The sequence below is a fragment of the Anser anser genome (assembly GCF_964211835.1).
Source record: "Anser anser genome assembly, chromosome: 2".
NCBI lineage: Eukaryota > Metazoa > Chordata > Aves > Anseriformes > Anatidae > Anser > Anser anser.
Window position 1 is genome coordinate 97,103,821 of NC_139721.1, and position 23,239 is coordinate 97,127,059.

The 23,239-nt window shown below is 37.2% G+C and overlaps 1 protein-coding gene across 4 annotated transcripts; it reads left to right on the forward strand.

The window, feature by feature from the left end:
- The first annotated feature begins 2,216 nt into the window (after positions 1 to 2,216).
- HERPUD2 (HERPUD family member 2) lies at positions 2,217 to 22,488 on the forward strand. 4 transcript variants are annotated; one of them, XM_083822076.1, is made up of 8 exons: positions 2,220 to 2,550; positions 7,863 to 7,940; positions 11,232 to 11,345; positions 13,268 to 13,425; positions 18,996 to 19,121; positions 19,445 to 19,768; positions 20,945 to 21,059; positions 21,476 to 22,488. In XM_083822076.1, the coding sequence occupies exons 1-8, from the start codon at positions 2,404 to 2,406 to the stop codon at positions 21,635 to 21,637; spliced, it is 1,224 nt and encodes a 407-aa protein (XP_083678202.1). In that variant the 5' UTR covers positions 2,220 to 2,403; the 3' UTR covers positions 21,638 to 22,488. The 4 variants fall into 4 exon arrangements, with proteins under 4 accessions (XP_083678205.1, XP_083678204.1, XP_083678203.1 ...); XM_083822078.1 differs by lacking the exon at positions 11,232 to 11,345 and having other exon boundaries at positions 2,218 to 2,550; XM_083822077.1 differs by lacking the exon at positions 7,863 to 7,940 and having other exon boundaries at positions 2,218 to 2,550.
- The last annotated feature ends 751 nt before the right edge of the window (positions 22,489 to 23,239 follow it).

Genomic DNA, 23,239 nt, shown 5'->3' on the forward strand with positions numbered 1-23,239 from the left:
TTTGCTGTAATTTTTTCTCTGAACTACAGAGATTGCGAAGATAACATAAATGCAAAAAGCTTATTGTGGTTTTGTCATGGTGTGTCAAGTCAGACAAGTAGTAAGAATAATGACATATCTTGTATGTTAAAATACCAAATGCTTTCTTGGTGGGATTCTTTATAACGCCACACAATGTATATTCAAAAAATGTTTTCTGGAATGTAAATTAATGTCAGACTCTTTTTACTAGCTTTAAAGTTTTAGCCCTACAATGAGATCACCACAACTGCATTTCTGACCCCGAGAGCCTGTGCACGGTACAGGGACATGCTCCTAGAACTAGCATATCAAGCAGTTTCTAAAATGACACCATGTAAGAGAGCTTATTGTTCTTAGGTTGTGGCTCAGGAGATTTCTTGGTCATCCCAAGACTGGAGAGTTTCATAGTAGGCAATGTACTATAGAAACACTATCTGTATGTAGAGAAGTGAATTGTCAAGCAATACAATTGCAACCATCCTAAATGCAAAACTTATAATTTGCCTTGATTTTTGCGTATTAATCCTTGCAAGTGCTCACCTAGATGATCCATTTTGGTACATCACCATATGTACAAATATTTGACTAGTGCTTGGAAATTCTATTCTATTTTCGGAAATTCTTGGGAATTCAAGTTGCATGCCCTGGTAATGACAGTATGTTCAGAATTTCAAATGCAAATAATTGTTCTTCTATAAATCAAGGGAGGGTACTGGGAAACTGATAAGAGTATGTTAAATATTATATTTGAAGGTGTTGTCAAGTACCAGTTGTCCACATTTATGATTTGATAAGCCATCTCAGGAATAACAGCTGCTATAGAAACACAGAGGTCCCATGCTCCATCTCAAACATGAGGTTTGCGAAGGAGGACTTGTAGAGGCAATTAATTACAAGTCAATAAACACAAAGATTAAGACTATTTTCTCTTTCACAAATTCTCTCATTGGCTGTTGTCTGCATCCTGTTTTTATTTAAAAGAAAGAATTAGGTCCTGTGTGCTAATGATACTCCTTCAGGCTCTTCTTTTCATCTTTCCCTCCAGACACTGGAGTTCCTTGGGGCCCTCTCTTTATCAGCAACCTTTTCTGTGCCTGTTGTTCATACTGCTGAGATTAAAAAAATGCTTTGATTCCTTGGCATTAAAGAGACACAGTCGACTTGGATTGTTCAGCCTGGAGAAGAGGAGACTGAGGGGAGACCTCATCGTTGTCTACAGCTTCCTCATGAGGGAAATGGAGAGACCAGTGATAGGACCCAAAGGAACGGCTTGAAGCTGAGACAGGGGAGGGTCAGGCTGGATATCTGGAAAAGTTTTTTCACCAAGAGGGTGGTCAGGAACTGGAACAGGCTGCCCAGGGCAGTGGTAACAGCACTGAGCCTGCCAGAGTTCAAGAAGCATTTGGACAATGCTCTCAGACATATTATTTTTTTTTTTTTTTCTTTTTGGGTGGTCCTTTGGGGGGACCAAGGAGTGGGACTTGATGATCCTTGTGGGTCCCTACCAATTTGGATATTCTGTGATTCTGTGATTCTTCTTGAAAAATTAAACCTGACAGAAAGTCTTGTGTATTCAGTAATTACATCTGAAGATTGAAAGAAACAGGACATCTTTGTTTCTTGGTTTAATAGATATTTGAAAGTATTTTTATAAGCAAGTTGTTGTTTAGATCTAGTTAATGAGAACAGCCTTTACTGCAGGGATCACCTGCAGAAATATCAACTTTCCCTTCCTTGTCATTTTGTCTGTCAGATTTGAAGGTTACTCTTTAAAATATTTTCTTCTCAGAAACTGAAAATCATGTGGGTGATTACAAGTTTACAAAGCTAAACCGGTACTCCAGAAACATGCGTTATGATTTTACACAGGCCTCTTGTGTGACATAAGGCACGCACCCCCTTCCCGCGCCATTCAGGTTTGTAACACGGTTATTTGGCGACCCCGCGAGGATAAACAGGCCGAGGCGTTCCCAGAGGGTGGTGAAGGAGGCAGGACACACAGATAACAAAGTTTTAATTCCGCTGACAACAAGGGGCTCGCTGACGACATCACCTCAACCCCCTCCCATTTTCCCCCCCTCCCTCCAGCCCCCTCGGCCGCCATTTTGTGTCCCCCCTTCCGCTGCCCGCCGGCCCCGCGCCTGCGCATTGCGCCCCCCAGCGGCGTGCGGGGGCAGCGGCGGCAGCAGGAGGAGGAGGAGGAGGAGGAGGAGGAAGGCCGTGCTTCCGGTCTCCATTTTACGAGAGGGAGGGAGCGCGGCCATGGGCGTCCCCGGCCGTCTTAGGGAGCTGGGCACTGGCCGCTGAGCCCGCCCTGAGCTCCTGCAGCTTCCAGCGGCTTCGTGTGGCCCCGGGGGGGGGAGATAGAGGGGCAGGGGCGGCATGGAGCAGGGCGTCGTGGGTCCTCCGGTGACCCTCATCATCAAGGCCCCCAACCAGAAGTACACCGACCAGACCGTCAGCTGCTTCCTGGACTGGACCGTGGGCAAGCTGAAGTCGCACCTCTCTAAGGTGTACCCCAGCAAGCCGGTAAGCTGTCGGGACAGGTTGTGCGGGGGTGCCGTGGGGCCTGGGCTGTAGGCAAGGGTTTAGGCTGGGCGCTCTGCAGTGTAAACAAGCAAGGGACCTGCTTCCCCAGAGCTGTGTCTGTAAGTGCAGTGGCTGGCTCTCTGCTTTCAGCAATGCAAGCTAGCTTCTTTTCTGGACCGTTAAAAAAAGCAGTATTCTGAAAGGTGGTAGCGCTGGAGATGTTTATTAACTCTGCTTTTATAGGAACTGGGATGTAGCTATCTTCCATACCCATTTCTGTAAATATAGGAGCGCTCTCTAAAATGATTCCAGTGGTATAGCTAAAATTACCCCCAAGTTCACTAGATGGTGGTGGAACAGGTAGGTGATTATTCATAATATTATTTGAAACATCCAATTGGACAACCTCTCCAGAATTCTTTCCTTTTTCCTTTGGGATGATGTTTTTTGAGTCAGGGCTGAAAACTGTTTTCTCATTTGTTTACAAACTTGTATGATAGTTGTGACTATTTTGAAACTTTGTGTAAAAATCTATAGCTCTTTAGTCCCCAAGGAAAATGCATTTTATTTTGAAGTTCTGTAATTTCCAAATCTAGCAGTTATGAAAAACTGTAGTGTTACTAAACGGCAGTCATACAAAAGAGTGCATTTGACTTTTATGAAGATTTGTTCCAGAAAACCATATAAAGGCAGTGCAGATTCTCCCTCTACTTTGCAGCAGCATGTAGGGCCTAGACCTTGCTGTACAAAACATCAGACAAAGCTTCCGTTTATATTGTAAATGATTCTTTTATTGAACGAGGTGAATACTAACTAGTGTCATTGTTAGTTTCTTTTTTGGGGGTGGGGAGGAGGGTGGAAGTGGATGTAAACAATATCCTTGTGTCTGAAAAGGATTTCTTCCTTCTGGAGAAAGCAGGAGAACAGCAGTCAACAATTTAGGCAGTATCACTGGTAGATTGAGTTCTGTTAAGTGATATTTAAGAACTTGTGGATTTAGTTGTTATTGTTCTCGGTAATTCTCTGCTGAGAGAGCAGATCCACTGTAAAAGAAACAAATACGTGACTTCAGTTGACTGCTGCTTCCTTGCCAGAATGTCCTTCTGTGACGTATTTGTGTTTAAACACTACTTTTCTGATTCATCCAGTGATCTTGCTGAATTGGGCTTCTGGGAAGAATCCTTAATGAACAAGAGGTTTTTATGTTGCATTGTTTTAACCAGTGTTACAATATTAAATTTTGGTTGCTTGAAATATCTTTTTTTCTGTTGACAATGAATTCCTCAACATGCCTCTCTTTATTAAAAATCACAAGAGTAGTTCATAATACTCCCCAAACTAGTATGGATTAAAGAACGGAAGAGTTTATTTAATGAAAGCTATCTCTAATCCAATTTAATTTGGATTTATTGTACTTACTAGCTTTACTTATAACTAAACACAATATTATTTCATAGATCCGTTCAAATTAATCTAATATGGGAGGTGAAGAAAGTTGTCTTCTCTGTATGGTAAAATTGAAAAATTTATCTTTGTCTTGATATGTCTTTTTGACATAATCTTACTACTTTTTCAGATTTATTTAAAACTTTGTGCTTTTAGGAGTGTTTTTCTTTCCTTTTTTTTTTTTTTTTAAGCAGAGCAGTGTCAGAAGCTTGTCAGTCAGATTTCTATGTTCCATGAATGTGGTAGATCCTGGAAATAACTTACGTTACCGTGCTATTTTAAAGTGCTAGAGTACATCGGAACACAGATGCTTCATACAAGTATTGCAGTGTTCTTGAAATTAAGGGTACAAAATAGAAATCAGCTGTTACTGCTGGTGTACAGTCTCATGTGTGACTTGTACCTTATTCTCCTGTACACGTAGGTAAATTAGTGTCTTTTCTAATTGGAAAACTAATGGTAACGGGTAAATACTTTTACTGAATTTAGTATCTATTAAGAGTATATTATTATAAAATGAGATGGTTGACATAGGCAAGTGAGAAGTTAGGCTTTGGGGGCGGTGTTGTTTGTGATTTTACTAGATTAATTTATGTGGATGACTTAAGTACATACGAATGCCACGTATAGGCAGATTTAAATTGGGTTAGCTATTGTTAAAGCTGGCATACTTAATTTAGTAAGTCACTGAATAGGCTGGGTGGGTTTAAATCAGTGTTAAATTAGCCTGCAGGCCTATACTAAAGTTGATATTTGTAAATAACTTGTTATAACTTCCCTAAAAGAAATCTTTATTTAAGAAAAGAAAACTTGGAAAGCCAACCTGTATGTCTCAGATCTGGCAGATCTTGCATTCAGCACATTAACGACTGTATTGATTATGCCCAGAAACATTGATTTAAGCCTGCTGTTTCTTGTCCCCTGTACCTGTCAGCTAGCATGTATTTTGCCCACAGTTCTAACCAGATGTGGTTCTTTGTATTTTTATTCCCTGTGGCAGAGGGGCTGAGTGACCAAGTAGTAGATGTTTTGTAACTGAAAGCGGGGATAGATTAGAGACTGTATGCTAAAGGAAGTTGTTGCATCATCTTAGGCTTGGTTGTTTTGATAATGTTCTTGGCATATTTAACTTGGACCAAACACTGCAGAAGGAATCCTGCTTGAAAAATGGAAGGAAAAAAACCTGATGAATTGTTGATTTTAAATTCATAACTTTGGGATTATGATCAGGAAACCATCTTTTTCCATCTATCTCAGGTATGAGCCTTTAACCTGTAGGTTCTAGAATCGTTTCATCTGATGTTCTGAGTTTGCTTCTGAAAATGGGGCCACTCTATTATTACTATTTTTGAAGTCTTTTTCTGTCATGGTTCAGCATTTGGTCTAGCAGTGAGCATGTTTTTCTTCGAAGCAGGAGCTGTGGTAGCGAATCTCCTCTGGCAGAGGATGAGTTGAATGCCTATTCCATTTGCTTTGGCATATATTTGAACTGCTGTGTTTTCTTGTTTATCACAAGAATTATTTATTCTATTACTAAACAATTATTGTTTATTTTTCTTCCATCTGCATTAAAAACAAACAAACCCATGCTTCAGAACTCCAGGATGGCTTTAACCCTGAGAATTGCAAGTGGTAATTCCTGTGATGCATGGTTAGGTATTTGAGTTAAGTGCGGAGGAGCATGGGGTTTAAGACCTCTTCTTCCTGCGTTAGTGTCCTTGGCTTAATGTGTTTATCAGTATTCAACCTAAGTAAGCTTTTCTTTTCTGTTTTTAAGGGAGATGAAATGAATTGCTCAGGATTATGTAGTAGATATGCAGGGTCATTTTAACCTGGTTAGGAAGCTGTATTATCAGTGGCACAGGCAAAAATAGTGTGGCCCCATCCTTATTGGATGATGATACAAAGTATTTGGGTTAGGGCTTCTTGTTTGTTTTGTTTTAACTGCTTACTTGTTCTAATTAATCTCCAGAGTACCTCTCTCAGGATCCAGAAATGGGGTTTCTGAGACTTTTCTTCTCGTTCTACTGATCAAAGCAACAAGCCTCTAACTTAGGAAATCAATGTTTTCTGTGTTCTTGATACATGCAGCAAATTCTAGTTTATCTAAGAAGGCCTTTCCCAGATACAAAATGCAAGTAAACTTGTATCCTGTTAGCAGCCTGTTCTTGCTTGAAAGGAGCAGCCAACAAAATGGCGTAGTTCAAAAGAACTTAGATTGGTATGAGAGAGTGGCTTCTTTGTTGATTTTTTTTTTAATATAAATAGTGCAGTGATGACTTTCAATTTGTTGCACTATTTATCCATTGGAGCTGCCAATTAACAGTTCTGTGTTGTGAGGCTTATAAAAATGGTTTATTATGTCACTAATTAAAATAGAGAGAAATGCAGAATGAAGAAAATGATTCTTCAGTATAAATGATGGCAGCTAACTTGCCACGTATAGTATCGAACCTTTTCTTCCTATTTAAAGGCGTGTATTTAGTCATGGACATCTAATGTGAATTTGGATTTTTTTTAAAAGCAAAAACTTCTCATCCAATGTATCCTTACAGTTTTTGCTTAGAGCATCTATAAATCTTGTGATATGACTAGAATATTTAGGGGGAAAATCACGTTCTGTAACTCTTCTGTTTTCTGCTGGACTAGGTTACAGCAAGAAAAAATATCAAGACTACTTGGAAAGCTTTTTTTGATTTTATAGGTCTGATTTTCAGCAATTTAGGTCGTAGTATTAGCATGCCTATGACTGCAGAATCGGTAACAGAAGGATGTCAGAGAACAGGGAGAGGTGTTGTAAGACTAGCTGTATGTATGGTGGGGAAATTCTTCAAATATTTCATGCTGATAATGCATATCCGTTCCACTGATGGTAGGCCAGATTTCTTCATCTAGCATTTGGTTAGGTTAGCACTTCTTCAAGTGATAAAAAGCTGTTGGATTGATTCTTAATGCAAGAAAGTAGTTAAAATGAACTTATGTTGGTAATAGTTGGATTTTCTGTAAAGTTCTTTCAATTTTTTTAAAGTAACTGTTCATTCACAAAGTTACAGCATGTTACTTAGATGCTTGACTGTACTGGACACCTTTCTGTAGATAGGTACCCCAAATGCAGTTTCCATGTAACAAGAATTTTGTTATGATCTCCTCAGCTGAGAATAGTTATACGTTACTGCCTTACAAATAGCATACCATTTAAAAAAAAAAGAAACTTTTTACTGAGCAATATTAAAGTGTGGAAGTGTAAGACCGGGCAAAAAAAAGCTTACCAAAACTTGAAGACTCCCTTTAAAAAAACAAGTCCTTTTGCTTCTTAGGGATTTTTAATGCCTTGCTGCTTGTTTCTTCTTGTTTTTTCCTTTTTTTTTTTGGTGGGTGGGGTAGGTGTGGGAGAAGGGGTTTGGGAATGGACAGAAATTCCTTACAGAAAGAGATTGAAACTTATGCCCTTCTCCTGCACATTTTAATTATCATTCTGTCATTCTACTAACTATTTTTGTTTTTATTTTCCTTGCACCAGCAATATTTCCATCTACTTTCCCAAGAAGTGTGTGGGAATGAGAGCAGGGTGAAGAGCAAATCTTACTGAAAAGAAAGGAATTTTCAAATATACTTAATGGTTTTCTTGAGGAGCATTTGCCAGTTAAGTGATGTTAAGTGTTACAGCACTCTTGCTGAGTGCATAATAGGAGACCTTTTTCAGATGTAATTTGTTAGTTGGAGTTGCAAGGCCTCTGAAGTGTTTTAAAGGCTGTCCATTTGTGGTTGGAATTATAAGGGATTTTACTCATCTGCAAATGTTATCTCCAGCTGTATATCTGTACAGCTGGAAAAAGCTAAATTCCTTTCTTTGTCCCATCTCCTAGTCTACAAAGGATCAGAGACTGGTGTATTCTGGCAGACTGCTTCCTGATCACCTGCAGCTGAAAGATGTTCTCAGAAAAGTAAGCTTTATATCAACACCATATGATTTTTTTGAGCAAAAACACTTTTTGGGAAATAGTTTAGATTTGTATTGTTTAACTTCAATTTTTTATTGATAAGGTAGAATGTGACCAACCATATAATGCTGATATGTTCTGGAAAATGTATTTTCAAGTATCCCTTGTTTGTAGGATTGTGATACTTGTGGATTGAGGGATGTTTCCAAATGGTGAAAGTGATTAGCCTATCCAAGTACCAAACAGGTAATATGCAATGTAGAATGACTCTTTGGACAGTTCCTGCTTTGACTCAAGTGGGATCATTTAAAAGAATTTTGTTAGTTTGGGACATCGTTTCATTTCTTGTACTTACTTAAATCCAAGAACTTGCATTTAAAACACAAAAACCAAACGGGACTTGTGTAAGCAAAATAAGGATAAAGCATCTATATGCAAGAAAAGACTTCTAAATTGAATGGTTTTGTTGGGAAATCTGTTTATTGTCCTGGCTTTATTTGTCAGGTATTAGCTGTTCCTGCTAATGTTTACAAACTTGTTGGTTCTTGCTTTTTTTTTTCTTTTTATAACTACTTTTCCTTTATTCTGCTGGCTTATCATGGAAACCAATAGTTTTAGTAGTCTGACTTTGGATTCTTTAGGTAATGTGCTAATTAAATCCAAGTCCTGAGTACACATGGAATCTTACATAGGAAATGTTGAAATACATGCACTTGGCTCTCTGATTGGGTTAAATAGCTTGGTTGGATGCTACAAAATAATAGGGACATTGAGTTAAAGTTCTTAATGTATAAAACAATGATATTAAAGTCAATATGATATATAAGATTATCAAGAACTTTGTGTTTTGATTTTGATGGTAACCGAAAATGTAGTGCAATGTTGACTATTCTTTAAATTTCCTGTAAACAGACCAGGATCAATAGCTCTATTTAGAAAATATATTAATTCATTAAACAGTTATTACAATTTTTAATATTAAATATATAAGCTTTGTAGTACAGTGCCTGAGTGTTGGTAATGATACTTCTTTTGGCAAACTTCTAAAGTTAAAATCAGTGTGCAAACTGCAGAGTTAGTTACATTTTTATGTTAATACGGAGAAAGGTCTCCAAAAGAGAATAATGCTTTAGTAAAAGTGGGGAACTAAATTTCTGTGTTATATGTAAAGAAAAAGATGCAGAGGAATATTGAATGTTACTTGAACAGGCTAAAGCTGTTGTTCTTTCACAGTCTAGATTGTGAAAAAAACTTTACATAGTTTATCTGTTTACCCCAAAAGATTAAAATTTACTCTGTGTAGTTTTATTACAGAACTGCACCTGAAATATTGCCATCCAGTAATGCTTAAACGTTCATGAAAATGGTTATCTAACATAGCTCACAGCATAGCTGTGCTTATGAAGGGCAAAATGCAGTCAGTCTGAATCCCTTAAATTCACTTGGCCTGCCTACAGTAGACTGATTTTAGGAAACACAAACAACTTCAAGCCTTGTTTTATGTGCTAGAGGAGAGACTTCTGACTAACTAATGTCTGCCTTTAATATTCAGGGGATGTTTGATTTTAAAGGCACTTGAGTAGGTACAGGCCTTGGGTTTAGTTACAGAAACTTACTAATTAGTCATAAGTACAAAGTTAAAGTTTTTTTTTACAAAAACTCAAGCAGAAAGAATACCTTCTTCCAACAAAAAAGTATGATTGCTCTGAATTTAAACTTAATTCTCTGCTGTATTCTTCCTAATTGTCTAGATCTAAGTTCCTGATATTATCAGAGGATTTACTAAGTCTCTCAAATTAGTTTTATGATACTTGCTTTTTGATACTGAGTGGTGTTATTTTGCTGATATAAAACATGTGGAGGCTGGATGTTGTGGGACTCCTTAAGCATAGTGATATCAGAAATGTTGTATATGGAATAAAAACATTACAATAAATTGTCCCATTTAATAAAGCTGTACGCTGTAAGCTTGTCAATATTTCTGCCTTCCTTTACTTCTCCAAGTGGCATAAGGTCTTCTGTAGAAAGGAGGTAAGTAGTTAGGCGGAAGGCTTTTGGCTTGGTCACAGCGCTGATGGCTGGTGTTCAGTGCTCTCTGATCACTGCGTGCTGTCACCAGCTTGTAGGAAGTGGCTGTGTGACAGCGAGGCCGTGCTTGCCACTAGGAACTGCTATGTGCAGAGGGGTTGAAAAGTCTGGGTATGGATAGGCTGTGCTAGCTGGGCTGCACTATGGTGTACAAAAGCAGTTTAGTTTTTTGTTCCTAAAGATTAAAACTTTAAAAATGGTGGAAAGCACACTTATTTTTTTAGTTGAAGACAAGCAGTATTTCTAAATGCTATCACATTAAATACTGCAGCTTGACTGCACCATGCTGATTTCAGAAGGGGATATTTTTTCTAGTATTTTTGTACATAAAATTTGGTTACTAGGAAGCTATAGTGTGCAGCTTAAATACAGTCATAGCTGTTCTTGTTGCTATGGCCATATGAGCTTCAGGCATGCTGATATAATGGGCTGTTTTCATTTGACATAGTAGAATAGCCTCAGATTGAAGTTGTTATAGCATCCATATTTGATGGGGGAGCATATTCATGAAGAATTGGTGTAGGCTGATAACTTGCATTGCTGGCGTGGCCTTGAGTGGTGCCACTTGTTCCCTTCCTTGCTGTCAAGTATTTAGAAATACTGAAGCCCTGTTTAGCACTTGGAATAGTGTTCCCTGGGTGTGGAATATCTGCAGGGACTTTTTGAATGGGTGGTGCCTGAAGGATAGGCTTGGGTTGAGCTTAGACTGCAGTGAGGTGCAGGCAATAGCTGGTATTTTTTTCTTATCTTGGACTGCTCATAGAATTCCAGCTCCTACATTTTTCATTTACCATGATTTTTATTGAATAACGCTCCTCATTAAATCTCAACGCAAACGTAGGCATTCTTAACTTTGAGCACTGCAAAGAGTGAGGTTTTCCCAAAATAAAAGTCAAAGCATCATCTGTGCTTTCTCATGTTTCTCCGTGTGGTTTTCTGTTGGTTCTGCTATACTGCAATTTTAGGGGAAACTGGGGGTAAGTGGATGCTTAGTATGTGATTATGGACAGCTACTATGAAAACTTTAGTTGAGAAACAGGAAGCTTCTCTTGTTCTAGGCTCAACTTTTGCTTTGCGGTGTCCATTTTGTTTAATGTATATATACTGAATACGAGGGAAACTTCGAAGGTGGGTATTTAAACACAGTTTTTGCTTGTTTTTTTGCAAATATTGTTACTTTAGCTCTTCAATCTCTTTGATTTTTAGCAAGATGAATATCATATGGTTCATCTGGTATGTACTTCCCGGACACCCCCAAGTTCTCCAAAACCCAGCACCAGTAGAGGTGGTCACGGAGCTTCAACCTCCAGCAGTAGCTCAGTGAGTTTTTTTCATACACAGGACATGAATTTCTTCTACAGCAAGGAAGCTTTCTAGCAAGTTCTTTTCTCATTCCTAAAATCTGACTGTAAAAACATGTGGTGAAAGTAGAGTATGTCATATGAATTTGTAGAATTAGACTTGATTATTTAAGGATGTCATTTTAAATAAATGTGAACTTTCAAATAGTAATGCCATCATGTTTATTAGATGATAAAGCACTACTTTTTCTAAGCTATTCTTTCTTTTCCATGTTTTCTTTATGGAACAGGAACATGGAGAGAGAGAAATGTGCTGTGTCTTTGCCAGAAACTGACTAGTGTATTTAGACTTTAAACTGAGTTCTGATTAGTTCTGCAAATATCTCCTCTACTGAAGAGAGACCAGTCAATTTAGTGCCCTTGTTTTGAGAAAGGTGGTACTTGGCCAGCGTTCATTCTGCTTGACAAGAATTGGACAGTACTTACTCAGTTTCAAGGTAGTCATAGTGTTGATAGTCTGTAAGGTGATGAGGAGTAGAAAGTTGTCATTTATTTTTTTTTTAGTTAATTGTTCAAAGTACCCTTTTTTGGTGTGTTTGCAGTTCTTCCATTCACCCTTCACTTCGTTCTGTTTGGAACTGGGAAATGGTGGTGTTCTTTAGTTGTACTCATTTTTAATAGAAGTGAAGGTAATATTTCTGTTGATGACTTGCTCATCATCACTGTAATTATCCTGGCTTTCTTCAGAGCTGGTAGTATCAGTAAGTGATTTGTGAAGGTTAGTCAGAAAGGAGAGCGTACAAAATTGTTAGTCTTCATCAGTGGTGGGTAGATTACCATTTCAATAATAAGCTTGGTTCTTCTATTGACAGGGTACTGTTTCTGATTGCTGTTCAACAGACAGATAAAGTAGCACTTTAAACAGTTGAAGAGAGTGGATAGTATTTACACTCTTCATACTTGCAAACAGCAATAGAAATACAGAGAGGGCTTCGTTTATTTTATTGCTACATTGCTGTAAATAATGAATTTAAATAACTATTAATGACTGCTTAAAGCAGTCAGTGTGCATGGCGTCAAATTTGTAATACTTTGAAAGTCAACCTAATCCCAAAGCTTGAATGGCCTTTATTCTTGCATTTGCTTTTTTCCCCCTGTCTAGTGGTAAATTTTTCTTGTTTTCCTTTGTAGGGCAAATGTGATATGGATGTCTTTACATAATTGCAGCTCCTCACTTCCTGAGTTGTCAAAGTTGAAGAGGATTTTTTACTGAGTAAACATTAAAATAGTGCTTAGCAGTAGGGTTTGGGGATATAATAAAACTAAAATAATGCATCTCCATGGCCAAATTACAGTCTTATTCTGGTGACATGTAACCTAGGAGAGCCAGCTGTTTGTTCTTCTAGGATTAAGTATTTATCTTGGAAAACATTGAAGTCCTGACAGTCTATTTAGATGGGTTTCTTGGAGCCTAAGTTGTTCCCAGCTACTTTTCTGTTACTCGCTCTTCCAGCCCAAGCAGTTGGCACAGTAATTTGGATTGTGCAGCTGGCACAGTGAAGAGGTTAATTAGAAAAATAGAAGAGGAAACTGAAAACAAGGACAGAGGGAGGGGTATTTTATTTTACAGCAGGAACTTCTTTCTGATATTCATAACCTGAGCTTGTAGTTACTTTTGTTAACGATAGCCTCTAGAATTTGTTGCTGCTAAGTACTTTTTTCTGAATTAAGCTTTAGTTCAGTGCAGCTTTTTGAAACGTCACTTTTTTATATGTGCACTTGAGTGCATTTTTTTTACTAAAAGCTTGCCAGATTCAATAAAATCCCAGTAGACTTGTCTGTTGTTTATATACACAATAAGATAGTTTTCTTAAGACATGGTTGTAAACTCTTGTTACTGTAGTGAAAATATCCTCAACATCAATTTTCTTTATTTTAAAGAATATGGACCATTCTGGATCAACTGCTGCCTCATCCACAAACCAAGAAGATTCGTCTACATCTTTGAACACTAGTGCAGATGGAGTGAGGCATCGTAATCTTCCACAAGCACAAAGCAATCCCATACCAAGCCACCAGTTCCCTTATTTAATGCAAGGGTAAGTGAAATTAAAACAATCTTCATCTTTTCCATGCTCTTTTTAAATGTTCTGTTACAATTGATTCTTGCACACTCTGCAAAATGATTTGGCTACTTCATCTTGAAGCATAAGTCACGTTTAGAAATTTCTATGAACATTAATGTTTTAAGACAGGAGTCATTCAAAGAGTAAGTGTACTTGGTGCTCCCCTTCAAACTGTTCTCTTTCACTTTATGCTTTCTGCTTTTAACTTTCTGTTGATGAGGGCAGTTTCAATGTTTATCTAGTGGATGTAGTTAGCAATGTAAGTGATCAAATGATTGTCTGGTTGCTTTTTCTAGTCCTCTATTGTAATAATCAAGACTAAAATGTTACCAAATATGATGGTTCTTAATTTTTGACTTTTTAATGGGATGCAACTCTTCATTTGTCCATATTGGATTCAGTTATAGAAATAATGAGGTATTCTGAGTACCTGTAAGTGCTTGTGAATGTACAAAGTTAAAATATTTTCATATATAACCAGTGTGTATACTTCTTGATTAGATCTGGTATTTAACTTTCAAAATTGTCTGTTTTTCCCCACTTAAAAAGGATCTTTAAGAATTTTTTTAGCCTGCATGACCCATGACCTTTACAACTTTATAAACCCCTTTAAAAATTTCTTCCAAGGGAGGATAGTGCATTCTGATATGATAATTGTCATTTCCTCAGGGAACACTTTTCAAGGCTTCTTTCTCACAAGGTGTTCTACTATAGTGCTGTTTATTTTCCAGGGATTTTGAAGAATGTGGCGGGGGACACCCACAAAAACAATCTATGAATCTACTAACAGTAGCAATTGTTTTTGTCACTGGGAAGGAAATTGGTTAAATTAACAGTTCTTAACACAAGTTAAATGCATTTTCAGTTACTCTCCTGTTAGAATTTGTGTAGACTTTACTAGTCTTACTAGTTTTCATGTATTCTGCTGGGAGGAGAGTGCTTTTGCAATGGGTGGAGTACTCTGTTATTCTGACCACATTAATCTTTGTGGAAGTGGTTATGCTTGCCTTTGTGACAAATCTAGGTGATGCTAAGTTGACTGCAGTTCAGTGTACTGTAAGTTAATTCTGGAAGCAATTTTTTTGCATGTTGCATTATTCATCTCTAAGGTGGTTTATTTTTTTAATTAGCTTTTCACAAATATGTACCATGAGCATGAGTTTTTTTTCTATCGGTATGTGTGACGAGCTGGATAGCCTTTGGACTTGAGAAAGACAACAGAACTGTTGTTCAGCCTTTTAGCTGAAAAAATTCAGTTAAAAAAATACAGGAGGAATCAGTTTAGAAGACATGACTGTTTAAAAGAGCATATTTATTTATTAAGTTATTCTAAGACTGTGTCTCTATTGGCAAGTGATGTGGACTGAGAGGTGTGGTTCTGTAGACTGAAGGAGGTGCTGAGAACCTGACATCAGCACTGCATGTATTTCAGGACTTTCTGTCTTATTTGGACTAAGTCTAATTTGATCAGTTGGCACAGTTGCATATTTGTTGCTGAAGTGCATTAGCAATGTGTCTGAATCATATCTTTCAACTTAGTGTAATTCCAAAGGAATCCAGGTGGTGATCCAAGAGCATTCTGTGGTGCAACCAAAAAAACTAGTGAGAGGAAATGACTGGAGACTAGTTTCAAGAGCACAGACCTGATCTGAACAGAAATCACAAATGCCAGAATAGATGCACCCTAAATAATCTTAGTGTGTGTGGTTGTTGTTTCTTTTTTGTAAAAGCAATTTAGTTGTATAAGAGCCTTAGGTGGTATATTCTTGCTTTGGACTACTAGGCACTGGCTCTACCCTAAATAGAAAGTCTGGGCTAGCACCTGTTGTAGTCCACTGTCTTCTTGAAATGCCCTTTTTAGTGCTGTCAGTAGCCTTCTCAGATAGATGCATCTGTTTTTGCTTCAGCACTCTGCTACCTGTATTATAGCAACAAGAAATGCCTTCTATTTTTTTCAGCTACTCTTAAACATCATCTGGGGCAATGAAATTCAGTATTAATGTAATTTATACATGGACTGAGGCTTGTTAAGAACAATGAAGGTCTGTAGCTGAAACTTCCATTGCCTTATGGATTTTTCTTGGTTTCATGACCAAACACAGTTTTATTCTAGCTGTATGATGAACTATAGACTCTACTGATGGGGAAGTGTCTCCAGACACTTGAAAATATATCAGAGTCCAATTCCTTGTGTGTCTTGCAACATTTTCATTAGTAAAGTAGTTAGTACCAATAAGAAATATGAACTTTGTGCAGTTAAGTGATGGTTTTGATGTTTCTTAGTTTCTGGTGCAAGACTTCAGTTTCCAAGTTGAATACCCTTTGAGAAAACAGCTAAATCAGATTTTTAAAATGTTCTCTGTAATATTTCAGTACTCTGTTGCTTTAGAGTTTTTGTAAATGGCATTTTCTAAACATCCACATTTGAGGTGGGACTGAACAAGTAGTCTATGCTTCTACCAAGTCAGTTTTGTGCTGTGGGGAGTAAGCATGGTGTTTGCTCCTATGGACTTAGTTCAAGGCCGTACTGTTCTGTGCAGGTACAAACTGAACTCAGTCCTAAAATGGCTTGCATTTCAGATTAGGGAGTACATGGAAGCAATAAACAGATAAGAAACATGAAGACAGGGAGATTGTTTGTCAAGTTGAACAGCCCACCTAATAAAATGTTTTCATATTGTTTACATAATAATGTTTGAAAGTAGACAACAAAATGACATACTGACAGCATACAGAATGTTCAGCACACAAATGCCAACTTTGCTTCATCAGTAGCACTTGTTCAGTCTGTGTTTTCTAAAAGTAGCAAATATACAGTGGAGGATGTTGAAATAGCACTTGAAGTTGATATCTCAGCCTCATGTGAGGCTAATAGTAAATGAGGCATCTTTGTGGGTTAAAGGATGTTAAACAAATGCAGTTATTGTCAGTGGTGCAAGATGATAAAGACTGAGCTTCTAAGCTTGAAGTTAAAACTTCAAGTTATAATTTTTTTCCACTGGTGGTGAGCAATAGCTTCATGATGATACCGGCTAAATAACTGCAGAACGTTAATGTGTTCTGAAACATTACTTCTAAATAAAGCCCAATTAGATCATTTTAGTTTTCTTCCATATACCAAAAGTAGTAATTCTGGGCTTCATAGTCACTGAAAGAGCAATGTGCCTCTTCAGAATATTCTGAAGCTACCTCTGCATTTGAACCTAAAACCTGTTTTTTTGACATACCTAACTATTCTTCTGCAGTCTGCTGTTATATTTTTGAAACAACTGTGCCTATGCAATTTTGCTTCCCTGCTCTTGTGCTGTTGTTGCCATTCTCTTGAAATACTCCATTTTTCTCCTCCTGTTAGAGGAAGATAAGGAGAAAGCATGTGCTACTTCCCTTTTCCTTCTAACAGCTAGCCAGCTTGCTTGGCTGGGAAGAGCATCTTCCTTTGGAGACGTTCTTCTCACTGGAATACTCTGTGCTGTGTTTAGAGTTTTCCTGAATTTCTTAAATTAACTTAATAGTCTGCCAGTTGTAATAGGTCACTGACAAAATCTGCCTAACTTTGATTTTTTTTGACACAGAAACCAGTTTTTGAATATTGATGTCTACTTCTTCTCATTAATGACATCAGAACTTGAAAAGTTGGCGTGCTTCTCAAAAAGCCACATCTAGAAAAGCAGTTTAAAACAAAACAGAAAAAACAAACAAACAAAACAAAATGCTAAAATACATTAATGAGAGAGGAAAGAACATTACTGGAGTCTTCTATGGTTTGTCTTGGTTGGCTAGCTTCTTTTTCTGCAACCTCCCTTTAAGCTTTAGATACTGAGAAAGCAACTTCAGAAAGAGTTGGAAGAAAATTGAGGCTTGGATCCTATATTCCTAAAATACATGTTTGTTTGGAGCTATTAATTTAAGACCTCACAACTTCTGTTGAGCTCTGTTCAGTACATTTAAAGAGAAGTGAGCCTAAACTCTCGGGAGGAGGGGGGAAAGGTGAATTCCTGCAGAATTCACTGCCGAGTTCTGAGGTAGCACTGTTTTTCGGTGACTGAGCTAGGGAAATAGGTGTGGTCAAACAACGGTTCTTCCTGTTTTCATCCCCATACGGAATTCTTCCTGCTTGTAATTGAGATATTGCTCTTTGATTTGTCATGACACAGAACTTAGGATACCCATGTAGAAGACTATCTTTACGTTTTGAGGGTCGTTATTTTCTGAATTTTGGAGGAATTTTAGTTATCAAAGGGCTTGCCAATTCAAGGGTTAGAAAAACATTCTTAAAGTTTGCAACCATAAAGACAAAAGTATGATTGTTTTTTGTATAGGAGCTTGAAAGCTCTGCTGTTGTATTACATGAATTTTTCAGAAACTGGTCATTAACAGGGCTACCAGTTCACCCTCTGTTTCTTTCATAAACTGAGAGGACTGTATATGAATATCTCTGTGGTATCAGGAGCGTAGCTTTTGCTTTATCGCTACTTTTTTTCCAAACTATTGTCAAAACAAGCAATGACTGAATTCAAAAATAACAAACCAAGTTTTAGCAGAGGTCATGCATGGAGTTGCATAGCAGCCTCTTGTCCAGAATTAGTAAAGTACTCTTCCATGTATAAGATGGAAAAAGATTCTAATGTCTTCCCCCCACCTTTCTTTCTGGGCATGTCTTGTATATCTGAATGCCTGGGAGACTAATGAAATCTCTTGGTAATATCTTTGCAGGGAGTGCCTTACTTAGGGAACAGGTGTAGTCCGCAGTACAATAACAGCAGTCTCAGCTTTTGCTACCTGCAGTCTGAATAAACTTTTCTTCATGCTTTGTACTCTCATGCTGTCCTGAAAGATGTCCTGGTTTACTACAGTTTACTACATCAAAATCTTTGGGGAAAGAGTTGGAAATCTTGCCAAAACATGCTATATGCTCTAGGAGGTAAGAGAGGCTAATAAGTTTAAAAGCAGACAAAACCAAACCCAAAGTTGATGTATAGGAGCTTTGTATCTCTTGCATGTGAAACAGAATTAAAAGCCTGTAGGAGAATCCCTTTTAATTAAAGTATTAAGGGGTAAGAGTTATATTTGTGGTGTTCTCTTAGTTGTGGTCTTCAGATGCTGTATCTGAAAAGTTAGTTTTGCTGTCTTTGCTTATGTGTAGTTCTTCGTGTCTGTGATTACAGTGATATTTCAGGTTTCATTTGTAAAAGAAAGCTATAGAGGTAGTAAGTTTTGTATTTACAGCTCCTGTAAGGCTGACCTCTGAACTTAAAAGGAATTAAATGAATACATTTCTGCAGTTAACATGTTGTTTATCCCAGAGACACAGCTAGTGACAGACATCTAAGTACAAAATCATAAATCTTCTTTCTATAGAAATAACTTCACTTATTAATTTACTCTATGTTCTTTTGGAATGGGTTGGATGATCTTGCTACATGTTTGTGTTACTTCAGAGCGTCATTTTAGGGGGACAAATGAAGAATGCTTCTTCTAGAATTCAGTGCATTTTAGAACATGGCAATATTGAACTGAATGTTTTTCTTTTACTCCTTTTACAGCAATATAGGCAACCAATTTCCAGGCCACGGTGTACCTGCTGGAGGATTTCCTATGTATCCTGCATTCAGTCCCTTACAGATGATATGGTGGCAACAAATGTATGCACGTCAGTACTACATGCAATAGTAAGTTTGCATTATATTAGGTAGTGCTGAGTTACACTATGGAAAGGAAAGTCTTAAATATTGTTTACAGCATCAAAGTATTTGTGCTTATTTTGTCTGGCTGTGCTGTTTTTATAGTGATAAATTTTGTGCAACTAAATACAAAATCCAGTTTTGTATTGGAATTAGATAATTGTATTAAGTAAAGATTTAAGGAAAAAAGTGCTTTTTTGTTTTGATTTGTACTGTCTGAAACTTTGTTTTCAGTAGTGTAGGAAAGAAGGCAAGAATAGGTTTAGACACTTTGCATGTTTTTTGACAAAAGTTTTATTTGACTTTTTTAGCCAAGCTGCTGTTTCAGCCCAAGTGACTTCCAGCACTGAATCAGCGAGATCTGCAGTTGCTCAGGCTGTAAATTCACAACATGGTCGTGCAAATGAGCCTGCAGCAGTGCCAAATGTAGCTGTCCAAGAGAACAGGCCTGTAAACCCGAATGTTCAGATGAATGCACAGGGAGGTCCAGTAGTTAATGAGGAGGACTTCAACCGGGACTGGCTGGACTGGATGTACACTTTCTCTAGAGCAGCTATTCTTCTGAGCATTGTATACTTCTATTCTTCCTTCAGTCGGTTTGTCATGGTAATGGGAGCCATGCTACTGGTTTATTTGTGAGTACAACAGTTAAGTACAGCTGCAGAGCAGATATATGGGTTATACAGCTAGCGTATAATCTCTTTTAAACTTTGAGAAATGTTTCAAATGTGAAAGTTTAGGCTCTGCTCCTCTTGTATGGTGTGTACAAATTTGAATTTCAAATGAGCAGAGAAGCCATTTTTTTAAAAAAGCATTCCTGGGACCTTTTACAGTAACTTGGTTACCACTTAAAACAGTGTGCTTAAATACTGGTGATATGTACAGGTCAGTATTGTAGAAATGTAGAATTTAAGGATGGAAATTAAGGATGTTGGGATGAGGAGGGAAGTTCATGTAGTAACTGAAGTGTATGCTTGTGTAAACTTAAACTTTACTGCTTGAATATGAAGGGAAAACTGCAGAGCTGTACTCATTTATACATCAAATGTATAGAATTTTGCAGTAAATTGTGTTAGGCAGAGATAAGAGATAACTAACAGTGGATGTCATATCTGGCAGAATTGTAAGGACATCTTAAAAAATGTTAATGATGTATCATGAAGACCATTTTATTAAGATGTATCAATACTGTAGTCATCAGTTCCTTTAGTGAAACAAATATCTTAATGATGTAAAGAGTGAAAACTGACAGTAATGTGATGTTTTTGGACTGATGTCATTCATTGACAGTTTACTTACATGTAGTCTGATCTTTGTGACTTTAAGAGCATACTTGCATGGATTGTTCTGTTTCTGATGCAGGTGTGGTAGTTGAAACTCAAATATAGACATCTGAAAATGTAGGAGAGGCTTACTTAATTTAAAATGGTAATGTGGTTCAAGCCTTAGCTCAAGTTTAAATTGAAAGTCAACTTTGAACTATGAAAATTAAAGCCACCTTTAAAAATAATAAAATGTAAATACTTAAAAATGGGGAAGAGGAGCCCCCCAGTATTCTAAACATTTCATCAGCTAATTATGGAAAACTGCATCTTCTGGCACAGGGTGCTACGAACAGTGCTGCTGAAACCTAGCAAGACCTTTCTTAACCCAGATATCAAAGAATACACATTCTATCTAGAAGTTAAACTTCTGGAAAAATGCAAGGAGCTTCATCCATTTGCAAGCACTTGAAGAACTTACTACAGTAGGTAGGAGAAAATAATTCTTCCTTTCACAAGGTTTTTCAGCTGTTCCATTTTCTTATGTAGACACCAGGCTGGATGGTTCCCCTTTAGGCAAGAGGGAGGCCAGCAACAGGCAGCCAATAATGTGGAAGGGAACCGTGATGGGCAAAATGCAAATAATCCTGATCTTGAGGAGATGGTAAGAGCAGACATATCTTTAAGATTTCTGTATGTTATATTGTAAAGTATATGTAACTACCTGTAGCACAAATCTCGAGTTGGTAATGATTAAGCAGGAAAATGTTATTTCATTTTTTTCCCTCTTACTAGTTGAGTATTGATGTCTGGACAGAAGGACTGACTACTTTGTGAAATATAGCTGGTTCAACCGGAAAGCTCTCAGCGTTATCTTCTCTGTTATGCAGGCTGGTTAAATTTGGTATCTTTCCAGTCTGAAGTAGAGATGATCACTAACTGTCAATCACAGATTTTCTTTGTGCTAGTTATTCTTCAGGAGACTATTCTGAGAAAACTTAATGTAGGACAATGCTGCTCTTAACTTTTGTCAGAGCTCTGAAAGGAAGCAGTTGAATTGTTCAATTTCTGTTTTTAAAGGAACGACTTATGGATGATGGGATTGATGAAGACAGTGGAGAAGATGCAGGTGAAGATGCCAATATAGAGCAGCAGCCTGGATTCATGGCTTCTGCTTGGTCCTTTATTACAACTTTCTTCACGTCACTCATCCCTGAAGGGCCTCCGCAGGTTGGCAATTAAAATGGAAAAGGAACTGTCAGGCAGTCTCAGTAGCCATACATAGAAGTGGAGCAGATTGTAGATGGTTTTAAATACAGTGCAATTTCAGAAAATGTATATTGTTATCTTTTTGATCATGGTGTAAAAAAATGTGTATTTTTTCTTTTGGCTTTCTCATACATCGCATATTTTAAGCACAAGTGGACTACTAAATGCTTTCTTTAAGATTCTTCTTTTTCTGAAGAATGAAATGTAAAGATATTGGTCTTCCATGTTTTGTTTTTAATTTCAGGTGTGTATTACACTGAGGCAAAAACCTTGTACTTAGTCTGCACCATTGCCTCTTTAAAGAGCTGTTAAAAATATGAATGTTGGCAGACTTTTCCAAATGCTGTCTATTCATCTGAATAACTTCAATGTATCTTGTGTTAGTTTTATGCAGGGTATGACTTATCATTTGGGATTTGGAGTTTATGTCATTCCCAAAAGAATGCTGTAAACACCAGGATTACTTGCTAATGGCATGTTGTCTTCATGCCACAAAATACTAAGCCTCTTCTCATATCTTTAGAAAGCTAAAAGCTTTGTCTTGAGGCTATACTGAAGTTCATTAAACTTTGAGATGGTTGACAGCTCTTCAAAGAGAATCAGCAGTGATGGGATAAACTTTAAATGTTTGATACATACAGTACTTTTTAAAAAAAACCATAGATGTACTGGGGAAAAACATGTAAATTAGTTTTTTTAATGAAAAAAAAACTGTTATGGTAACTTTTGGATGTTTATATGCATATCTGAATGCAAACAGTGCATTGTGAAGGATGAGGATATGATTGAGAGTGGAATAAAGTTAATCATGGTGGCATTACTGATATTGACTACAGTGTTATGTTTGTAGCAGTGCATATGCAATTACAGGTAGGAAGAATCTCATCATCAGGATAAGTTTTCTTATTTTTCTGTTCCTTCTAAATTAAGACAAAGAAAATTGTACGTGAGAATAGTATAGTGCTTCTGTCAGTTTTCAATTATCTTTAGATTTTAATCAGTCAAGAAGTTTCACGTATTTTTTTGTCCCTAGTTCTGAAGCGACTGTGTCCTACTGAACTTCAAAGTATCTGCAAAGTTCCAGTTAAACTTTAACCAATAGAAAACTTAAGCAGATTTTTAATTTTCAGGTACAAGGCAAGGCTCTTAAATAAGTCTGAACAGCTGAGAAATAAGGTTTTGTTTTCTGCTCTCATGATGAACTGCTGAAGCTGTGCAATGAAGATTTAAACTTAAAATAACTCTTTTAGTTTTATACTCTGAAACATTTGTCAGGATTTCTAGGCTTCATTGAGAGTTGAATTTAAGCTGGAAAAACTGAACTTGAACAATGATTTTAGACAGCTTAAGGAGAATATATTGTACCTCAGAAAACAACTCTGCTTAAATCTTTCAGAAGGAGAAATAGATGTTTTTAATGGATTATTTTATTTGTTGAATAGGCAGAAATGATGAATAAATCATGTTTGATATGTTTTATTCCCCTATGACTGTGGGGAGCTGCTCTCAATTTAGGTTCTTTCACCCCTTTAACTTGGATGGATCTAACTTGACTAGTATTTTAAAACTATTATA